A 20,650-nucleotide genomic window follows, 5' to 3' on the forward strand; every position below is an offset into this window, starting at 1 on the left:
ACCAAAAATTACAAATAGCTTCAAACCCGGGGTAATTCGTAACTAGTCCGGGAATATCTCGAAATTTATGTTTCAAGTTGAAAAACTGCAAAAAAGCTGTTGTTAAGACTTTCTTTTATTTAAAAAAGGATATAGGTACACAAAAAACAAATGCAAACATACACGTTCGCATGTCTTTTTATGCCATCGGTGTGACAGATTTTCTAACCTCACAAGTATCAATCTTTAACACTTTATAACTTTTTACCTGCTTAAGAGCGACGATTTTATATTCATATTCATGTTCTATGTACTAAAATACACAATATTATCAAGTTTGAACTAAATCAATGAAGAACTTTACCTCAATGCTTAACTCTGCGTAGCGCAGATGTTCGTAACACAGCCAAAGGGTTAGGGTTACTCAACTTAGGTTAGGTGCTGTAATCAGTATTAACCCCCGGTAGTACGAATAGCTCTAACATCAACTGTGCGTATTATTGCGTATGATCGACAAAAATAGACATCACACAGCAAAAAGTAAACACAAAATGTTTCAAATACATTCAACTGGACACGATACATTCAAAGTTTTCAAAAAAACCTTATTATCTTACTTAAATGCTGACTATCAAAAATTACTTCAGCTGTCGCAAAACACATTTTTCACTACTACAATTTCAATATGACGCTGTTGCCAACAAAACTTTGTTAGCAACATCGTTACATTAGAACGTGTTTAAAGTAATTTTTAATATGTACCCATAAAAAGATATTTTCAATTATCGAATTACCCCGTCTAACAATTTGCCCTGGTCTCTCCTATATAACAAAGAGAATATGAGGTATTTTTTAGTGTTTAAAAATTCACTTTTTAAAAAAAAAATCATACCTTTGCAACAAAAAACTTTACAATACGGCGTTTTAAAGAATCATACTTTCAAACAGAAAAAATTGTCACTGCCATTTCTAAAAATATACTTACGTAACAAGGCAAATATGAGATATTTTTGATTAACTCAAGGTGTCTAAAGTTGAAAATTAATATATTTGATAATATATTTAGGACCCTACGCAAAAGTCCTCTTTTTCACGGCACTATAGTATTTTAACTTTAGACAGACTAACATACGCGTACATCTGTTTGAACGTGTTTTGTCCAGTTTTTTTACATAAGATTACTCACAAAAAAGTTTCATTCATACACTATATGGGTCCATTGACCTTAACAAAACTTTGTTACCGTGCCATCGGAATTCTAGTTGACCACAAAAGTTGATCAACCATATTAATCATAAGAGAAAATTTCAAAATTTTTTTCGTTCTGTCCGAACCTCCTATCTCATTCCGTCTTCACACAGCAAGCGTTCGAAACTTCATATAGCGTCTCTCAGACTCACTTATGTGTTTAAGGGTTAATACAATAAACAATTTAAAGGAGGAAATACAGAGGATATTGAGGGACGGACAGAAGAAGAATAAAGAAGAAGGAAAGAGAGGGTGATGGAATTTGGAATGTAAAAAAAGTAAAAGAGTGAGAAAGAAGTTGATGAAAAAAGGAGACAAGGAGGAAGGATATAGAAAAGTTAAGAAAGAGCACAAGAAATTATGTCAGAGAAAGGAGAAAAAAGAGAGGTGGACAGAGGTGGTAAAAAGAACGAGGACAAAGAGACAAGTGTGGGAGGTGATAAATAGAGAAAGAAGGCAGAGAAAAAATATGAATGAGGGATAAAGGAATGGGTGGAGTACTTCAAGGGGCTGCTGAGGGGAGTGGAAGAGAAAGTAATGTAAGGGATGAGAAGAGAAAAAAGGGAGAATGAAGAGGAGCTAACAAGAGAGGAGAGTAATAAGAAGGATAAAGGAGGGAAACGCGGCGGGGGGACGAGATACCGGGGGAAGTATGGAGGTATGGTAAGGGAAGAATGGAAGAAGCTATATAGAGGATATGTGATAGCGTTTGGAAAGGGAAAGAGTGAATTGAGAACTGGAATAAAGGAATAATCGTGCCGATAAGGAAAGGGAAGAGAAAAAAAAGTAGAAGACTATAGGGGAGTGACCCTGATAAACGATATATGAGGGGAAAAGGGCTTGTGGTCGGGCTGGGAAAAAGTCAAAAGTAATGAGGTTTAGAAAGGGTGGGAGGAAAAGAAAGAAGATGGAGGGAAAAGAGGTAGAAGTAAAAAAATTTAAGTATTTAGGGTATATATTCCAAATAAATGTGGGACAGGGAAGCAAGTCAGAGACCGGATAAAGAGGGATATTGCGGCAATGGGACAGGTGTGGGGTATGAGGAAAAGAAAGTTCAGAAGAGAATGGAGAAAATAGGTATGAATGTTTGACGCTATGATATGGATAGTAATGGCATACGGAGTGGAAGTGTGGGGATGGGGGAAAAAAGAGCAAGTGGAAAGGGCACAGAAAAAATACTTAAAATGTGTACTGGGGGTAAACTGGAGAACGCCGGGGTACATAATAAGAGAGGAACTGCAACTGGAGAAATTGAGAACAAGAGCGGGCAAAAGGGCGTGCGGGTTTGAGAGGCTGGCGGAAGGGAGGGGAAGTAAGTTGGCGGGGTGCTGGGAGGAAATGAGAGGGAGAATAAAGAGGGGGGTAAAGTTATCGGAGTGGAAAAGGGAAAGAAAGGAATTCTTTGAGGAGAGGGGTAGAGGGATTATAAAAATGGAAGAAAAGAAAAAGACGGGGAGTTTAATTTCAGGGAAGTAGAGGAGAGAGATGAAGAAGATCAGAGGAGGGAGATGGGATAGAATAGTGGAATCGAGATACAATAGATGGTATAAAAGAGTGAAGAAAGAAAGGATTCCGGGCTATTTAAAGAGGTGAGCAGAAAGTAAATGGGAAAGAGTAGCAAAATAAAGAATAAGGGAGGAAGTAAGAGAGGGGATGTACTGGGAAAACAAGGAGGACAGACTGTGTAGGATGTGTGGAGGAGAGGAAGAGACGTGGGAGCATGTGGGAGAAATCGGCAGATGGGAAGCAAGGGAGACATGGGAGGAGTGAGTGGGAAAGGTACTGTGAGAGAGGGGAGGGAGAGGAATGGATGAAAAAATTGGAGAAATTCAGGGAGGGGAGTAGAATAGAAACGGGGGTAGTGGAGGGAGAGAACGGGTGATTAGCGGGATTGTAACAGGGTGAAGGAGAAAGAGGGAAGGGAAAAAGGTTGAAAGAAAGAAACAACAGAAGAGAGAGAGAGAGAGAGAGAGAGAGAGAGAGAGAGTGCGCGAAAGAGGGAGAAAGAGTACTGCCTCAGGAGGGGAGAAATAAGAAGAAATGGAAAGTTGAAATTGGATAGGAAGTTAAATAACAAGCACGTTCTTGCGATAAAAGCGGAGGTCCCGTGTGTACGTGTACAGAGCGAGCGTTAGATTTAAGTTAAATTTAAGGTTAAATTTAAGTAGAGCTTGTAAGATTAGAGTTAAGCTTGGAGTAAGGAATAACAAAGATTTGTAACCTGATAAGGAATCAAATAAAGCATGACAACTACTAAACAATAAACAACATTCATACAAACTTATTTATATACATAACGTTTATAAATCGTTTATATAAATATCTAACATTACCTTATATGCATCGTGATATTCGTCGGTATCTCTTCCTAAAATATCAATAAGACGCGGCATTATAAGTGTATAAGAATACGGAAAATTTTGTAAGGCGGTGATGAGAATAGCCTGAGCTTTGGAGCGTACATCAGCATATCTTCCTACAGCCAGAGTAAAGAGTTCTAGTATTATTAGTTTGTGAGTTTCCGTAAGCGCGACTGACTGCGTAATTAGTCTGAGCTCATGTTGGATATTGCAGCGGTCCATCATAACCGAAGCTATGTGACTTTTATTTCCTACTAGTCTGTCCTCGAATGTCTTTTTAAGAATCAGGAAACTCTTGCGTCGTGCGTCGCGTTCACGCAATCGTATTTTTCCCAATAATAGACTGGTCCAGATCTATAATTAAAAAAAATTTTTTCAAAATTTTATGATAAATAAAAAATTAGTTTATGTAAAAAATCTTTGATATATTTGTGAAAAAGTGATAATTCTATATTTATAGAAATTCTCTTTCTAGCAAAAATTTGTCTCGTAATATTGTATTTCATAATATTTTAAGAATGTTTTACATAAAAAAGCACGTATTGTGTCCTTTTGCTTTCTAATAAGTTTTGTAGGAACAACAGCACCATTAATGCCGTTTTTAAACAATATAATTTAGAAAACTTGAATAATGACATCAATTTATATTATTTTTTAATAAGCTTTAAATGTCAAATAAAGAAATATATAGTCTTTACAATAAAATAAATAAATTTCTCTTTCTCTTTCCATTTTTTACAAAAAAATTCGTAAAGTTAAATCTTTATTTTGACTTGTTTACATTATAATTAATACATTATATACAGTATCTCAGAAAAGGGATCTGAGCCATATTGGGGATGTGGAAGTGATCAAGGGAAATTAAGAAATCTTATACCATTTTGAAATATTCATCATATAATTATTTTAAAAAATAAAACATCTGAATCAATGTACGGTAATGCCGCACCTCGCAAATTCGTAGCACAGTGCATCATACCTCGCTTGATAGAAATGGCGTATGGCAAAGGTGACGCAACGCGACAAGCGCTTTGATCATCGCATGTTGGTTCAGACATTTTATTTTATAAGTTAATAATTATATCAAATATCCCAAATTAACATAAGACTTTTTTGTTCTTCTTGATCGCTTCCACGTTTCTAATGCGGATCCATTTTTGAGACACCTGTACATGCCTTATAAATTTGTCAGAAAACCGGAAATTCATTCAAAAAACCAAAGTTTCACACTTTAACAAAAGACTAGAGATGACAACTATCGTAATATCCTCGAAAAAAATACATGTGTCCTAATGTAAAATAGTATTGGATGCAGCAAAAAATTACTATTATATCGTATGAACATATAGGGGAAGATGAGACAAGAATGGCACAACAGGGGATAGTTAAGGTTGATGATGAATAAAAGCTAGGCTAGTAGCTTTCATACTCAACGAATCATCTTTTCTTTTTAAATTCTTTGGATATAAATCTTTCAATATGTAACTAACGTTAAATAAAGTCTTTAAGGAATTATAAACTTTATTTTTACAAAATTAAAAAAAAAAGAGTATTTGTCTCACTTTGTCCCACGGACAAGGTATTTCCGTGAGTAAGATAGGGTACACTTCCAAAACTTAAATACAAAATAAAAAGTGTCTTCTATTATGTGTGTAGTACAGCAGTTCTTATAATATTGTTTTGTATTTTGTAATGTTTTTTGTAACATAACCTAAAAATTAATAAAAATGTATACATGGCTCTATCGGCAGACAAAAAAAATGCAGAAGAAATGCGGACAATGATGGCAAGGCTAGAGAGGTATATGAGGAGAAAAGAGCGGGTAGTGAATGTGGAAAAGTCGAGGGTAATGAGATTCAAAAAAGGGGGAGGGTAGAAGAAAGTTGATTCGTTGGAGATGGAAGGAAAAAGAAATGAAGGTCAGTAAGTTTAAATACTTGGGGTACGTCTTTCAAAGAAATGGGGGGCAAGGAAAGCAAGTTAGAGGCAAGATGAAGAGGGGGATGGCAGTGGTGGGGAAGCTATAGGAGATAGGCAAAAGAAGGTTTGGCAGGGATTGGGGGAAAAGGGTTTGGATGTTCGATACATTGGTGTAGACGGTTATGGTATATGGGGTGGTAGAGATATGGAAGTGGAAAGAAAGGGAACAAAGGGAAAGGGTGCAAAAAAAGTATTTGAGGTGGTTGCTAGAAGTGAACTAGAAAACCCCAGGGTATATGATTAGAGAAGAGTTGCAAAGAGAGAAGCTGAGAACTAAGACGGGGAGAAGAGCATGAAATTTTGAAGAGAAGCTGGCGGAAGGGAGAGGAAGTGAGTTAGCAAGGTGCTGGAAAAAAATAAGAAAGAAAATAAAGAAGGGAAGGAAGCTATCGGAGTGGGAAAAGAAAAGAAAGGAATTTTTGGAAGAAAGAAGGTGGGAAATTACTGAAGTGGAAAAGAGGAGCGGATAGGAGAGGAGGAGGGGAGAGGGAGGGGAGAAAGGAGAGAGAGGTAGGGTAGAAAAAAGGGAGGGAGAGGGAGAAAGAGAGAAAGAGAGAGGGAAGGGAGAGAGGAGAGAAAATGGGGGAGGGAAAAAAAGGGAGAGGGAAAAGAGGAAGGAAGCGGTAAAAAGAGAGGAGGGAAAGGGGGAGGAGAAAAAGAGGGGAAAAGAAGGGGGGAAGGAGGGAGGAAGAGAGCGGGTATAGATAGATATTTATTAGCTGCAGTAGCTACATATACATAATATCACATTAATTTCTTTACATTGTAACTCATTACACAATACCATTATCTTAATCTTAATAACACTAAAACTAAAAAAATACCCCTTATACTCCCCGCTCCCTTCCCATAATATGTTTCACTAATGCTCTTTTATATCCCTTTAAGGTTTGCTCATCTTTCATCTCGTTCAGCAAATTATTGTACATTTTGAATTCGTCGTGTAACAACATTTTTTGTTCCTCTTTAGTCCTATATCTGGCAATACATAGATTTTTTCCCTTTCTCGTGTCTCTGTTCCTTCTTGCTTGCACCATTTCTAAATCTCTACTTAAATATTTCGGACACATTTCATTCACTATCTTATATACTAATAGACACACATTGTACTCAATTCGTTCTTTAACGGACATAAACTTTAACGCTTTTAACATGTTCATAATTCTCTCCTTCCTATCCCTCCATAGAATAATTCTCATCCCCTGATTTTGCAGTTTTTGCAAACGTTGTACATTAGTTTTACTTAAACCTACAAAGACCAACGCACAATACTCAAACAATGGCGCTACAATAGTTTTGTATATCTTACATCGCATGTCACGCAACATATCCTTACTGACTCTTCGCAAAACCTCCAATTTTGCCCCTGCTTTTCTACTAATATAGTCTGCATGAGCCGAGAGATTTAAATTCTTATCTATTATAATTCCTAAGTATGTTATTTCACTTACCATTTCTAATACTTCACCCTTTAATTTAATTACCACATTACTCTTACTTTTTTCCTAATACCTCTAACTAACATAACTTTCGTTTTATTTACATTTACAACTAATCTATTTATATTTGACCATTTCTCTACTTTTAACATTTGCTCATTTAAATTTTCACTAATTTTTTGACTCGAGAATTCCTCGGTATACCATATATCAGGGCATCATCAACAAACAGTCTTACAGCACAATTATCATTAATAATTTCAGCCATATCATTAATGTACAACAAAAATAACAATGGTCCTAAGACAGATCCTTACTCTCAAATCAACACTAATGGGACAATAATCCATTAAATTTAACTCTTTACGTTTGATTTATTAGATAGCTCTTGAACCAATTTAATACTGTTCCTTTAATTCCAAATCCTTCCAGTTGTTTTAACAAAATTTTTCTATCCACAATCTCAAACGCTCTTTTCAAATCCAAGAAGGTTACTCCTATAATTTTTCTTTCTCCAATTGTTTTTTTCCAGTTAGATATCACCCATTGCAACGCTGTTTCGCACAAATGCTTAGCTCTAAATCCCGATCGACTTTCATTAATTAATTCATTTTTATCTAAATATTCCACTAACTGTCTATGAGCTAATATCTCCAGTACTTTTTCATACACAGGTAATTTGTTTATTGTCCTGAATTCCTCAATCTTTATCGTTCCTCCAATTTTTGGTATAGGAAAAACAACCGACTCCCTCCATTCGTCCGGAAATATTCCCTGTTCAAGTGACTTATTAAATATATGTGCTATTTTGCAGCTGGCTACTTCTACTACAAATTTCATTACTTCTACTGTAATTCCTTCTTCTGTGCCTGACTTATTAGGTAACTTTCTAACAATACTTTTTAGACTTTCATCTTCTATTTTTTAAAATACCTCCATAGTACTATCTGTATATTGCACATAATCTAATTCACCCTCAATCCATTCATCCTTTCTTAATTGTGTAACACTATCCACAAAATACTTATTAAATACATCAGCTATCTCTTCTCTACTACTTATCGTTACATTATTATACCTTAATTCCCTGTACTCTTTACCACTATCATTTCCTTTCAATACTTTTTCAAAACCTTCCACATTTGTTTAGGATCCTTTTTACTATCATCTAATCTCTTTTTTAAATATTTTCTCTTCGCTTTCCTACACATATCTACAGTTTTATTCCTTATTTGTCAAAACGTTACCCAATCCTGACGACATTTATTTATACGAGCCATTTTATACGCCATATCTTTCTGTTGCATTTGTTTATAAATTACATCACTAAACCACGACTTTCCCTGCCATTCCTTTCTTATTACTAACTCTTTCTTCGGCGCGACAATATCTAAGCATTTTACAATCACACTTATCGCATCATTCGCCATTTCATTAAAACTGTTCTCCACCACCTCACCAAGTTCGCTCTCCACTAATCTCATAAATTTCAATATATCCATTCTTTTATAGTCTTTACAAACAATCTTTCTATCCGTTTTCCTATCAATTTTTCCTTTCCGATTTATTATTATCACAGAGTAATCCGTTATTTTAGATTCATGTCGCACCTCTACTTCGATATCATCATTAGAAAAGACTAGATCTATTATTGTCTCCGACGTTCTAACAATTTTAGTGAAATCATTGACTAGTTGTTTTAATCCTACCGAATACATATTATTGATTAATCTTCTTTGTATATAATTATATATCCTTAAATCAATATTAAAATCGTCCATAATAATCACATTCAGTCTCAATATCTCATCATTACACATATTCTCTAAGTAATCTAAATAATAGAAGTCAATACTATTAGGTAAGTGATACACAACCACTACAATACCTTTACAATTTCCGTCTCAAATATTTATTATTATCGACCACCAGTTACCCTCACATTTATCTATCGCTTTAATTTCAAATCTGATCCTCTTGTCTATATATACTAATACCCCTCCGGTTCTAATAGATTCCAAATCTCCTCGTACACATATATCCGCTAATTTGTAATTCGTGATCTTGAATTTGGTTTGTCACATGCGTCTCTGCTAACCCTACTAAACAAGACCTAAATTCTTTAAATACAAGATTCTCTATTTCATCTTTATGTTTCAAGAAACCCTGCGCATTTAAGCAAATAATACGATCTTTAGCGCTTATTAAATCTCCTCGTTGCTATAAACTACTCTCTATTTTACTTTTCTATTTCTCTTTTTAAACAAGGACAGTCATTGTCAAACGCCGAATAGTCTGACTACAAATCTTTTATCTTCATTTTCTTGATTTTGTCCTCACAGTTTGCGCATTTCCTTGTTGTACTATTACAATCCTTCGTCATATGCTGCCCCGCACACAAGCCACATGATTCTTTATTTACACAATCCTTTGCAAAATGGAAATAATTGCAAAATTTAAAGCACCTTAGAATCCCTACATAATCCTGTACCCTACACATTTTCCATCTAATCTTCACTCTTCCTATATCCAGCAGCTTCTTTTTTGCATCGGTGTTTATTTCAATTATCAATGTGACTCCTCTAGATTTCAAATTTGCCGGTTTAGTATCTTCCCTCGGACACCATCCCGTCCACATTCATTCTACTCTTCAACTTTTTCCCAAAAGTCCTCCTCGTTTTCATAATCCTCCCTATTGACATCAAATATTTTTAATTTCAATTTCCATTTCTTCGGATCCTTTACTATATATTTCTCCCCAAGATCTTTCGTTACCTTCTCTTTCAGCTTCTCCGCTTGCAACTTGCTTCCGCATCCCACTACTACTGCATCTCTTGCCACTTTCCTTAACTTTGTTATTCCTACTCCCAGTTTAGAGATATCTAAACTTTCGATATCTTTCTTCGTGGTCTCACTCGAATTTTCTCCTTCAGTCTCTTTCAGCTTTATTATTATAACCGTCTCGGACTTGCCTTTAACTGCTCCACTGTATATATTCTTCAAACTTCTAACAGTTTCATTTGATAGATTTGCCACTTCATCATTTAACTCTTTCCTTACCATTTCACTCACTCACGCTTGCAGCTCATGTGTCTTCCACTGCTGCAACTGTACTCTTATTTTACTCATTTCTTCCTCTAAAATTTCTCTTATAATAGTTTTGATCATATCCTTTCCTAACATTTCATCCTTGGTTACCTTAATTAATTTATAAATGCTCTCAATTCTGCCATCCATACTATCACGTGTTTGCTTCGTTAATTCCGCTCGCTCCGCAACAACAGCGCGCGATGTAGCAAGACTTCCTGCTACAGAAGGAGAATTGACTTCCTCTTCTCTTATCTCCCTCGCCGTTGCCTCCTCCGACTGATTCACCTTTTTGCATATATACTTCAGTTTTTCCCCTTCACGAAACCAACTCGTTAGCAGAATTATAAATGTTATGCTGTTTATGGCAATCAGGATAAAAGCTTTTATCGCATGGTACACATACAATAACTTGAGTCTTAATGTCTTTCCTACATTGCCGACATACGGTAACCACTGCTTTCTTCACCTCCATTACTTTCCCTGTTTTATCCGCACATCTATAGTCTCTAATTACGATTTCCTGGAATCACAGTTTTCACCTGCTGTCTCTCACATCGCTCTAGTTTCGCAAAATCACCATTATGGCAAATTCTGCAAATCATCACAGAAAAACTTTTATTAGCGAAAATGAGCCAATGATTCTTGATGTTTCATCAAGATAATAGCTTTTTATTATGCACCAACCTCCACACTCAAATCCACACTCCCCTCCAACTGTCCACAACTCACTTCTCAGACAATCAATCACTCACTCTTATCAGAGCTTCCACGTAACACGCGGTTACTGAGTGAAAGGGGGGAGGGAGAGGGAGGGAGAGAGAGAGAGGGAGAGAGAAAGAGGGAGAGAGGGAGGGAGAGAGAGAGGGGGGAGGAAGGGAGGGAGAGAGAGATGGAGGGAGGGAGAGAGAGAGAGATGGAGGGAGGGAGAGAGAGAGAGGGAGGGAGGGAGAGAGAGGGGGGAGAGAGAGGGGGGAGTCAGAGGGAGAGAGGGAGAGTAGGTGTGTGGGAGAGAGAGAGTGCTGCCTCGGGGAGGCAGTGATGCCAGAGATGCCTCGCACTCGCGCATGTGCAGAGTTAGCAGCGCCAGTAAAGTATCTAAACAGTTCGTGAAACTGGCGTTTTTAGTCACCCCAAAAAAAAATAGAATTATGGACATAATGTATAAAGACATAACTCTTAGTAATATAATCTAATTAAATTAAAATAATTAATTGTGTGGCTAAATTATAACAAAAAGATATTCTAACTAATGACTCAAGCGCGCAAACCTCATATCCCCCACAGCGTTATCTATACTGCTACAATACTGCTATCTCAGTTGTAAACCAACGCGCATGCGCAAGTGCGGGGCATCTCTGGCACCACTGCGGGGAGGATGACTGTACAGATGTATGGTAAAGGAAACCAGAAAACTGTTAGGTATTATGTTGTTCCGGAGTTGCTTGCGACAAAACGGAGGTCCCCGTGTGTGCGTGTGCTTATGCAGCGAGCGATTAGACTAAGATAGCTTAAGATGGTTGTTAAGTTTAGTATGTAAGGTAGAGGTAAGATTTTTGTACAAAAAAAAAAAAAAAAATTGTAACCCTGTGGGAATCAAATAAAGAAGTTACTACTACACTACAACATTAACTAGAGTTAATATTATACTCTTACAAGTGCTATGCATTAAATTTTCAAAGTGTTATAACGCATGATTAACAAAGTGCATATAAATAAAGATAACAAAACAAAACTAATTAGACCGAATGCTCATTATTAAATCTATTTTTGAGACTTGGTTAGAGGGCGCATGAGTGAATGGACGGAGAAGCGTGAGCGTGTGATTTAGCATAGAGCAATTAGTAGAATAAGCGTGAGGGGAAAGGTAGGGGAGTGAGTACGTGGAGAGGTGAATAGAAGGAGGAAGGGAAATTGGAGGGAGAGTGGAGAAGTATAGTTTAGAAGAGATACAGCGAATTGTAGGAAGGCTCAGAGTTGAGGTTATGGCACCAGGAAAGGCGGGAGCTGGAAATGAGGCCGGTAAGGTAGGAAGTAAGGACTTAAGACAAAGAAAGTTAGTGACGGAGGATAACGCAAGCGGTAAGAAGGTTACTTTTAAGATGACGGGGGCAGAGGAGGCGAAGAGCGATTGGAAAGAATTTAAAGGAGTATGGCTAAGAGAGGTTAAAGAATTAAAGGAAGAGGTGAAGAAATTACGTGAGTCGGTGGAAAGAGCTAGAGTTAGAGAAAGGGAATGGGAAGAAAGGTTTAAGAATATGAAGGAAAGATTAGATAGCGTAGAGAGACAGACGGCAAATATAAAGGAGTCTATGAATGAGGGGGAGTTGAACGGTTCGAGGAGCGGGGAAGGGGAGGAGGGAAGTTCTAGGAGCGGAGGAAGCTGGAGGACGCGGGGAAGCGAATGTAGTAGGCTAAGCGAAAGAGAGGTTAGTAAAGTAAGGAAATGGGTGACTGAGAAGGAGAGAGAGGAAAGGCGGAATAACTTCGTAATTAAAGGTTTAGGAGATAAGATAAAAGAGGTGGAGGGGAACAAGGTAACATGGGTGGAAAAGTTTATAGAGAAAGAACTAGGAATAGAGTGTAAGATAAAGATGTGTAGAATTAACAAGGCAGTAGTAATAGCAAAGGTAGAGGGAGAGGATAAAAAGTGGGAAATTATGGCAAATAAGAGTAAGCTAAGAGGAGGAAAGATATATATAGAAAATGATTTATCGTGGGAAGAGAGAAAGATACAGGAAAGAATACATAAATGGAAAAGGGAACAAAGAGGGAAGGGGGTGGAGGTGAAGGTAGGAACGGGGAGAGTCAAAATAGGAAATACTTGGAGAAGCTGGGGTGAGATAGAAGAAGAGATAGATAAGGATAGGGTAGCGAGAGAGGAAGGGGGGAGGGAATGGGAGGGAAAATAGTACAAATTTCGAGTAAGCCAAGAAGGGGAAGGGGAGAAAGCAGAGAGGAAAGGGAAATCAAAAGTTTTATGTTTTGGAACATAGCAGGAATATGGAGGCAAGATATGGAATTTTGGAAATTTGTAGGGGACATGGAGTATGTCTGTTTAATTGACACCTGGGTAGAAGAAAAGGGGTGGGAGAAAATTAAGGGAAAGTTACCGACGACGCACAGGTGGATGTGTAGTTGCGCAAAAAGGGTAAAAAAGAAAGGTAGAGCAATGAGGGGATTTATTGTAGGGATAAGGAAAGACTGGAAAAAAGATAAATTAAATTTAGAATGGGAGGAGGAGGATGGGGTAATTGTAATAAAAATCAAGGGGGAGGAAGGTGAGAAAGATTATATAATAGTAGCAGTTTATGTCACAAGAAATTGGGAAACGATAAGAAGGATAATAGAAAAAGTGGTAGAAGAGAATAAAGAGGAGTATATAGTGGTAGGAGGGGATTTTAACGCAAGAATTGGTTTAGAAGGAGGTAATGACGAAGAAGGATGGAATGTCGTAAGGAAAAGTAAAGATAAGGTAATTAACAGCAGGGGCAGAGAACTAGTAGATTTAGTGGGGGAAATAGGTGGGCATATTATGAATGGGACAATGATAGGAGATAGGGAAGGCGAATACACTTATATAGGAGAAAAGGGCAGCTCTACGATTGATTATGTAATTGCGAACGATTATTGTATGGAAATTGTAAATAGTTTTAAGGTTGTAGGGCGACCGGACTCGGATCACATGCCTCTGGTGTTGGAAATACTGGAAGACAGAGGAAAAGAGATGTATGAAGGAGGAGAAGAGAGGAGAGAAGAAGAGGAATGGAGCTACAGATGGAAGGAGGACATAGTTTTATATAAGGAAAGGACAGAAGGAGAAGACGCAGAGGAGATAAATGAAAACACAATAGAAGAAAAATGGAAGGCGTTAAAAGATTTGGTAAAAAAAGCAATGATAAAAGTAAGAAGAAGAAGAAGAAGAAAGAGGAAACTAGGATACAAGGAATGGTGGGATAGGAGCTGCACGAGGAAGAAAAGGACAGTACACAGACTATACAAAGGCTGGAGATTAGGGAAGTCGAGTAGAGAAAGATTCTTGGAAGAGAGAAGGAGATTTAAGGAGCATATGGAGGAGAGGAAGAAGAAATGGAAGGAGAGAGAAGAAAAGGAGCTCAAGAAATTGAAAAATGAGGCTGAAGTGTGGAAGGTGATCAATAAGAAGAGAGGAAAGAGCAACTGGATGGAAAACACGATAAGTAAGGACAGCTGAAAGGAGCATTTTAAAGAACTGCTCGGAGGAGAAGAAGTAGAAGAGGAGAAGGAAAGCGAGGTGAGGAAGTTTGAGGAGATGGAACAAGCAGAACAGGGACTGAAGATAGAGGAGATAGAGAGAGCAGTAAAGAGATTGAAGAAAGGAAAGGCAGCAGGGTTCGACGGAATTCCAATGGAGGCGTGGAAATATGGAGGAGGAAAAGTGAAGAGGTTAGCGGATTTGCTGACGTGTATATGGAAAGGCAGCGGAATTCCGGAGGACTGGAAGAAAAGTGTCATAGCAACGATATATAAGAAAGGAGACACTGAGAAAATGGAGAATTATAGAGGGATATCGTTGCTATGTACGGCGTATAAGATTTACGCGGAAGTTCTGAGAAAAAGACTGGAGGAGGAGATTGAGCGTGGGACCTTAGTGCCTGAGAGCCAAGGTGGCTTTAGGAAGGGTAGAAGGACCACGGACAATATTTTTGTTCTCAGTCACCTGATCCAGAGAGAGAGAAAAGCAGGGAAAAAAGGGAAAAAGGTGTATGCCTTTTTTGCCGATCTGAGCTCGGCTTTTGATAATGTGAACAGAAAGAAACTATGGGAAACTTTGGAGAAGAAAAACATCAATGGAGGGCTAATAGAGAGGTTGAAGGAAATTTATAGAGACACAAGAGCAGCAATTAGGACGAAGGAAGGATTATCGGAGGAGTTCAAGACAAAGAAAGATGTAAGGCAGGGGTGTGTTCTGAGTCCGACGCTTTTTAATTTGTATATTGCGGATTTGGATGAATGTTTCGAGAAAAGAGGAATAGGGGGACTGAAGCTAGGGAAAGATAGAGTATGGATGTTGGCGTATGCGGACGATTTAGTATTACTAGCGAAAAATAGGGAGGCTATGTGTGACATGATGGGAACTTTAGGAGGGTTTTTAAAAGAGAGGAATTTAAAGCTAAATACAAATAAATCGAAAATGATGGTGTTCAATAAAGATCGAAAGGAAAAGAAAAGGAAATGGGAATGGGGAAAGAAAGAAATCGAGGAGGTGCAAACATTCAAATATCTTGGTTTCAATTTTAATAGGAGAGATTATGATTATCATATAAAGGAATTAAGGAGAAAAGGAAGATTGGCAGCTAATATGGTATGGGGATTAGGAGAAAGGATCTGTAGGGAGGATTTCATAAGGAGATGGATGTTGTTTAAGTATTTGGTAGAGAATGTAATGTCCTATGGGGTAGAATTATGGGGTTGGGAGGAAAGAAAGGAACTAGAGAAGATTTCACTAGATTATATAAGATGGATGTTCAAAATAGATTTCTGTACACCAAGATATTTGATTACACGAGAATTAGGGTTGGACAAGCGAAAAGTAGAATGGGGTATTAGAGCGAGAAAATATGAAGAAAAGATTGAAGAGATGGGAGAGGAGAGATGGGTAAAATGGGTGTGCTGGTTGGAAAAAAAGAAGGATGGATGGAAAGATTTATATGGAAGAGAGAGGGAAAAATATTATAATAGAAATGGCTGGGGGATTGTAGCGATAGATGGTATGCCAGAGATAGAGAGGGATTTAATTAAGGAACTAAGGGGAAGAGAGAGGGATGTACAACGACAGGAGGAGGAGCGTAGAATTAGAGAGGCTAAATATAATAAGAGATATAAAATATTCATGGATAGGAGCAGGATACCGTGTTACTTGGAGGAAAGCGAAGTGAGAAAAAGGAAAAATGGGGAAGGAATAAGAGCGTTGATGAGATTGAGATGTGGGAATATGGAGGTAGAGAATAAATATTGGTTAAAAGAGGAAGAAAGAAATTGCGTATTCTGCGAGATAGGGAAAGATAGTTTAGCGCATTTTACGGGAGAATGCGAAATAACAAAAGACTGGTTTAAGGAGTTAGGAGAAAGTGTAGAGGAAAGGATAAGTAAGTTAGAAAGCGATAGTTTAGATGAAAGAAAAGAGAAGGTGTTAGTTAAATTTTGGAGGGAAAAGGAAAAGTATAAAAGTAGAAAGGCAGAAGAGGAAAGGGAGAAGTAAGGGGAGGGGTGTCGATAGGTATATTGGATGGGTGTTATGTTTGTGACATGTTCTATGTATTTATGTAATTGTTATGTTATGTATTTGTTATCTATTTGTTAGTTCAATATGTATTCTATGCTACCTGTTATTTTGTTTTTTGTGTACAGTATTCGAATAGAGAGGCGCGTATATATATAAGAGAATTTATATAAAGTAGACACATGCGCATAAAGAGACTATGTCTCTAAAAATATGGCGGAAGAAATGTATGAAGTAGGGTAGAGAGAGAGTAGGGAAAGTGTGGAAGGATGAATAGATTTAAGGATTTTATGTAAACCAAGTCCCGCTTCTTGGCGAAAGTTGAATGGTACAATAAAGATATATATATATATATATATATATATATATATATAAATCTATTTTTGTGTTTCTACCTTCTTTTAACGCATATCTCATTTTTCTCATAAAAAATGTGCTTTCTCAGATCTGTCTCTAACAATAAGTAGTCATCATTTTGTAACTCTAACGTTAATGTAAATGTATATTTCAAATAAATTGACGTTTAAAACAAGTGTCAAATGATTGAATGAGGATATGAAAATTATTCTAATGTACATGTAATTTTACAGGTTAAGTTTTAGAGGTTTCGACGCTGCATGTTTTTTCTGGTTTCAGAAATTTGTGACTAGATTAATTAATAAGTATGGTAAATACATTTTGAATCCTGTTCATTAAAGTTAATAAAGTAAGTGTAACTTTTACAATATATATATATATATATATATATATATATATATATATATTATATAATATATACATATATATGTGTGTATATAGCTCATTGAACTAGTTAAAATAATACATGATATTAAATACTATATGATCACTCGTGTTACAAAATAAATTATCTAAATACCTTTTATAAGATGCTCAAAAACATTATTAAATATCAGGTAATACGGCGAGATAAACAAACATATTATTAATTTACAATTAACATTCACTTTGTAACACAGCAAGCATATTTAATATCATGTATTATTTTAACTAGTAAACTCAATAAATTCTATATACATTGTAAAAATTACACTTAACTTTATTAACTTTAATAAACAAGATTCAAAATGTACTTGCCATACTTATTAATTAATAATCCAGTCACAAATTTCTGAAACCAGCGTAAACATGCAGCGTTGAAACCTCCAAAACTCAATTTGTAAAATTATACGTACAACAGGCATTAGAATTATTTTTATATCTTTATTCAATCAGTTGACTTGTTTCAAACGTCAATTCATTCAAAAGATACATTTACATTAACGCAAAAGTTAAAGAATTATGAATTAGAGGAAGATCTGAGAAAACGCATTTTTCATGAGAAAAATGAGATATCCATTGGAGGAAAGTAAGAAGACAAAAACAGATTAAATAATGCGCATTTGGTCTAATTAGTTTTGTTCCATTATCATATTCATGTGCACTTTGTCAATCATACATTATAAATTTTGATGCATAGTACTTGTAAAAGCATAATACATATCTTTGTCTATACAAAAAACATATATTATTTCCTGTGGGTGGAGCTGAAGATTTGATTATAAGAATTTCCATTCTTTTTATTTTACACTGGTAAAAAATTGATTTTTGATTTAACTATATTTAAGTAAGCAGTTTTTAAACTTTTATATTCACATAAATAGTTTTTGAAATTTTGAACTTCTTGCTTCTATTATACGTAAATATATATATATATATATATATATATATATATATATATATATATATATATTCATTAATCCTTTACAATCTTACTTGTAAGTTGAAATTATAACTTTTATCACAAAAAATATATATATTGCTTAATACTACAAAACATGTGATATCAGTACAAAATTACAAAAAAGGTAAAAAAGGCGCCAAGTGTGTGTATGTACCCCTTAAATTTAATCTAACCTAAATATATTAAAAAAAAAAAAAAAAAATGTATAAAATCTTTAAATCGCGCCCCAATTATAGAAAGAATATATTAATGTTTGAAATAAAATCCAAGTGATAGTATCTTTATTTTTTTAATTAAACCCAAATAGTGGTGGCTAAGAATTAAAGAAAAAAATATATATAAAATTTTATTAAAATAAAAAATTTTTAAATTACAAAGACTTGGCGGTGCTAAATAAAAGAAGCAATAAAACAAATTAACATAAAAAAAATGAAATAAATGTAACATTTGTAAAATATGCGTTATAAAAGTAATTACGCAAAATAAGTTACAGATTAAGTTTCTTTAACATTTAAGTAACATTGTAAATTATTATAATTTTCTAAGTTACTATATTTATTATATTTTACAACATTGTATTTAGATTATATTTAGACTAAAGATATGTTTTTAGACCAATAATGTACCAACACAATAATAATAAAAAAGCCTTCTTCGGTCGCAGCTAGATCTGAGTGCCTATATTTATTCGTGTGATTTTATATACTACTCTATATAAATTTTTTCAGAGGGGAATAGGTATATAGATACAAATCAGCATCAATTACTATATTAAATTAATTCATTTAATAAAAATCATGATAATACTAATTCTTATTCAACACGCTGTGTTACGACCGGAAAAAATTCGACGCACGTTCTGGTTGAATTCGAAGAAGTATATAAAATCACACAAATAAATATAGGCACTAAGATCTAGCTGCGACTGAAGAAGGGTTTCTTATTATTATTATATTTAGACATCTAATAGCGTAAAGTTTTTGTAGTTTAAAAATTTTCTATTTCAATAAAATTTTGTGTTTTTTTTCCTCTTTAATTCTTAGCCACCACCACTTGGGCTTTATTAAAAAAATAAAGATACTATCACTTGGATTTTATTTATTAAAAGTAGTACAACAGTTATTTTAAACATTAATATATTCTCTTTATAATTGGCGCGATTTAAAGATTTCATACATTTTTTTTAATATATTTAAATTGGATTAAATTTAAAGGGTACATACACATATATTTTACGGCAAATTTGAATAATTGAAAGTTATATTATGGTCAATATATATAATTCTCAATTTATTCATTCAAAATAATTAATGAAATAGAATGAATAAAAGAACAATGCTAAAAAAGCTGTAGTGTCCATGAAAACGTAAAAAAAAAACATTAACCGCATAGATATTAACTTGCAAAATACGAAAATGTGAGAAACATCATTTTTCAAGTTAGAATCCTGTTTCCATCCTCTGTGATTTTTCTTTAAATATCAAAACTGATTTTTCAATACAATTGGGTTATTCTACGTAAAACTTCCTAGATAGCCAAGCATGTTTTGCAAAATCAAGCAACTTAATGCTGAGCACAAATTTTTGACTAATTGCTGTGTATTTGCTGAAAACGTAATTCATATGTATTCAACAACACAAGAGCAGGTTTAAAACATTTTAGGTTTTCCCGTGTATCTAATAGTAGTATTGTTAAAATTATGTTAAAATTATGTAAATTGAATATGAATGTTACTATATTTGTTTTATAAATATTAATTGTATCTTAATTGTTTTTATCAGTCCTTGCTGTTTCCAATTTAACCATACGACTCTATTCTTTATCAAACCAAACACACTGTATATTTGCACAATGTTTAATGTATACATACCCGTATTAGTCCAAAGAAACTCTTCGTATTGTCCTCGGCATTCTCAAGCATTGCCTGTTGGACATCCCTCATGATTCCAGTGAGATACTGTCTAACATTGCTACCATCAGGCATCGTAACATGTCCTTTCATTCCACACGTGGACGTTATAGATGTATTCCATGTCATGGAAGACTTGACTAATTCGAGTGACTCTTCTGACCATACTGGTAACACAGATTCAGAGCCTCTGATAATACTGCATACGATATTTAAACTAGCTAATAGTTCCTCCCTGCAATTATTTATTTATTGACATTTTAACATTTAAGATAGCTTTTTATGTCTTAAATTCTTTCTAAGAACAATGAAAATACGTAAAATAAAATTAGTAATCCAAATAGCCAAGTGTGATTTAGCACATTAAGTAAACTAATGTACTTCACAAATTGTAAAGTTGCCGTCAATTTGTCGAATCGAAATCTTATGTAGAAAAGGAGTTAACAACATAAGAACAAATAGACATCATCAATGTATGAAATTTTAAGAGCAAACGTTGAGGCTTAATAACGCATCATGTTGATAGCAAAGTAACAACATGCGATGAGTTCGCATTTTATACATTATCGTGCCAACATAAACAAACTGATGACATGTGATATTTAATGTTTTACACATATTGCAAAATATTTGCTGAAAATCGTT

General features: G+C 35.2%; 1 protein-coding gene across 4 annotated transcripts in view; it reads right to left on the reverse strand.

The window, feature by feature from the left end:
• Positions 1 to 20,650, reverse strand: part of LOC105208186 (proteasome activator complex subunit 4) — a 75,237-nt gene that overhangs the window by 23,186 nt on the left and 31,401 nt on the right. For all 4 annotated transcript variants that reach the window (XM_039458597.1, XM_026140853.2, XM_039458596.1 and 1 more), the window contains 2 exons: positions 19,967 to 20,240; positions 3,561 to 3,941 (listed from right to left, as the gene is read on the reverse strand). In XM_039458597.1, the coding sequence (XP_039314531.1) occupies positions 3,561 to 3,941; positions 19,967 to 20,240 (655 nt within the window). The remainder of the gene's footprint in view (positions 1 to 3,560; positions 3,942 to 19,966; positions 20,241 to 20,650) is intronic.

The sequence above is a fragment of the Solenopsis invicta genome, chromosome 16, assembly GCF_016802725.1.
Source record: "Solenopsis invicta isolate M01_SB chromosome 16, UNIL_Sinv_3.0, whole genome shotgun sequence".
NCBI lineage: Eukaryota > Metazoa > Arthropoda > Insecta > Hymenoptera > Formicidae > Solenopsis > Solenopsis invicta.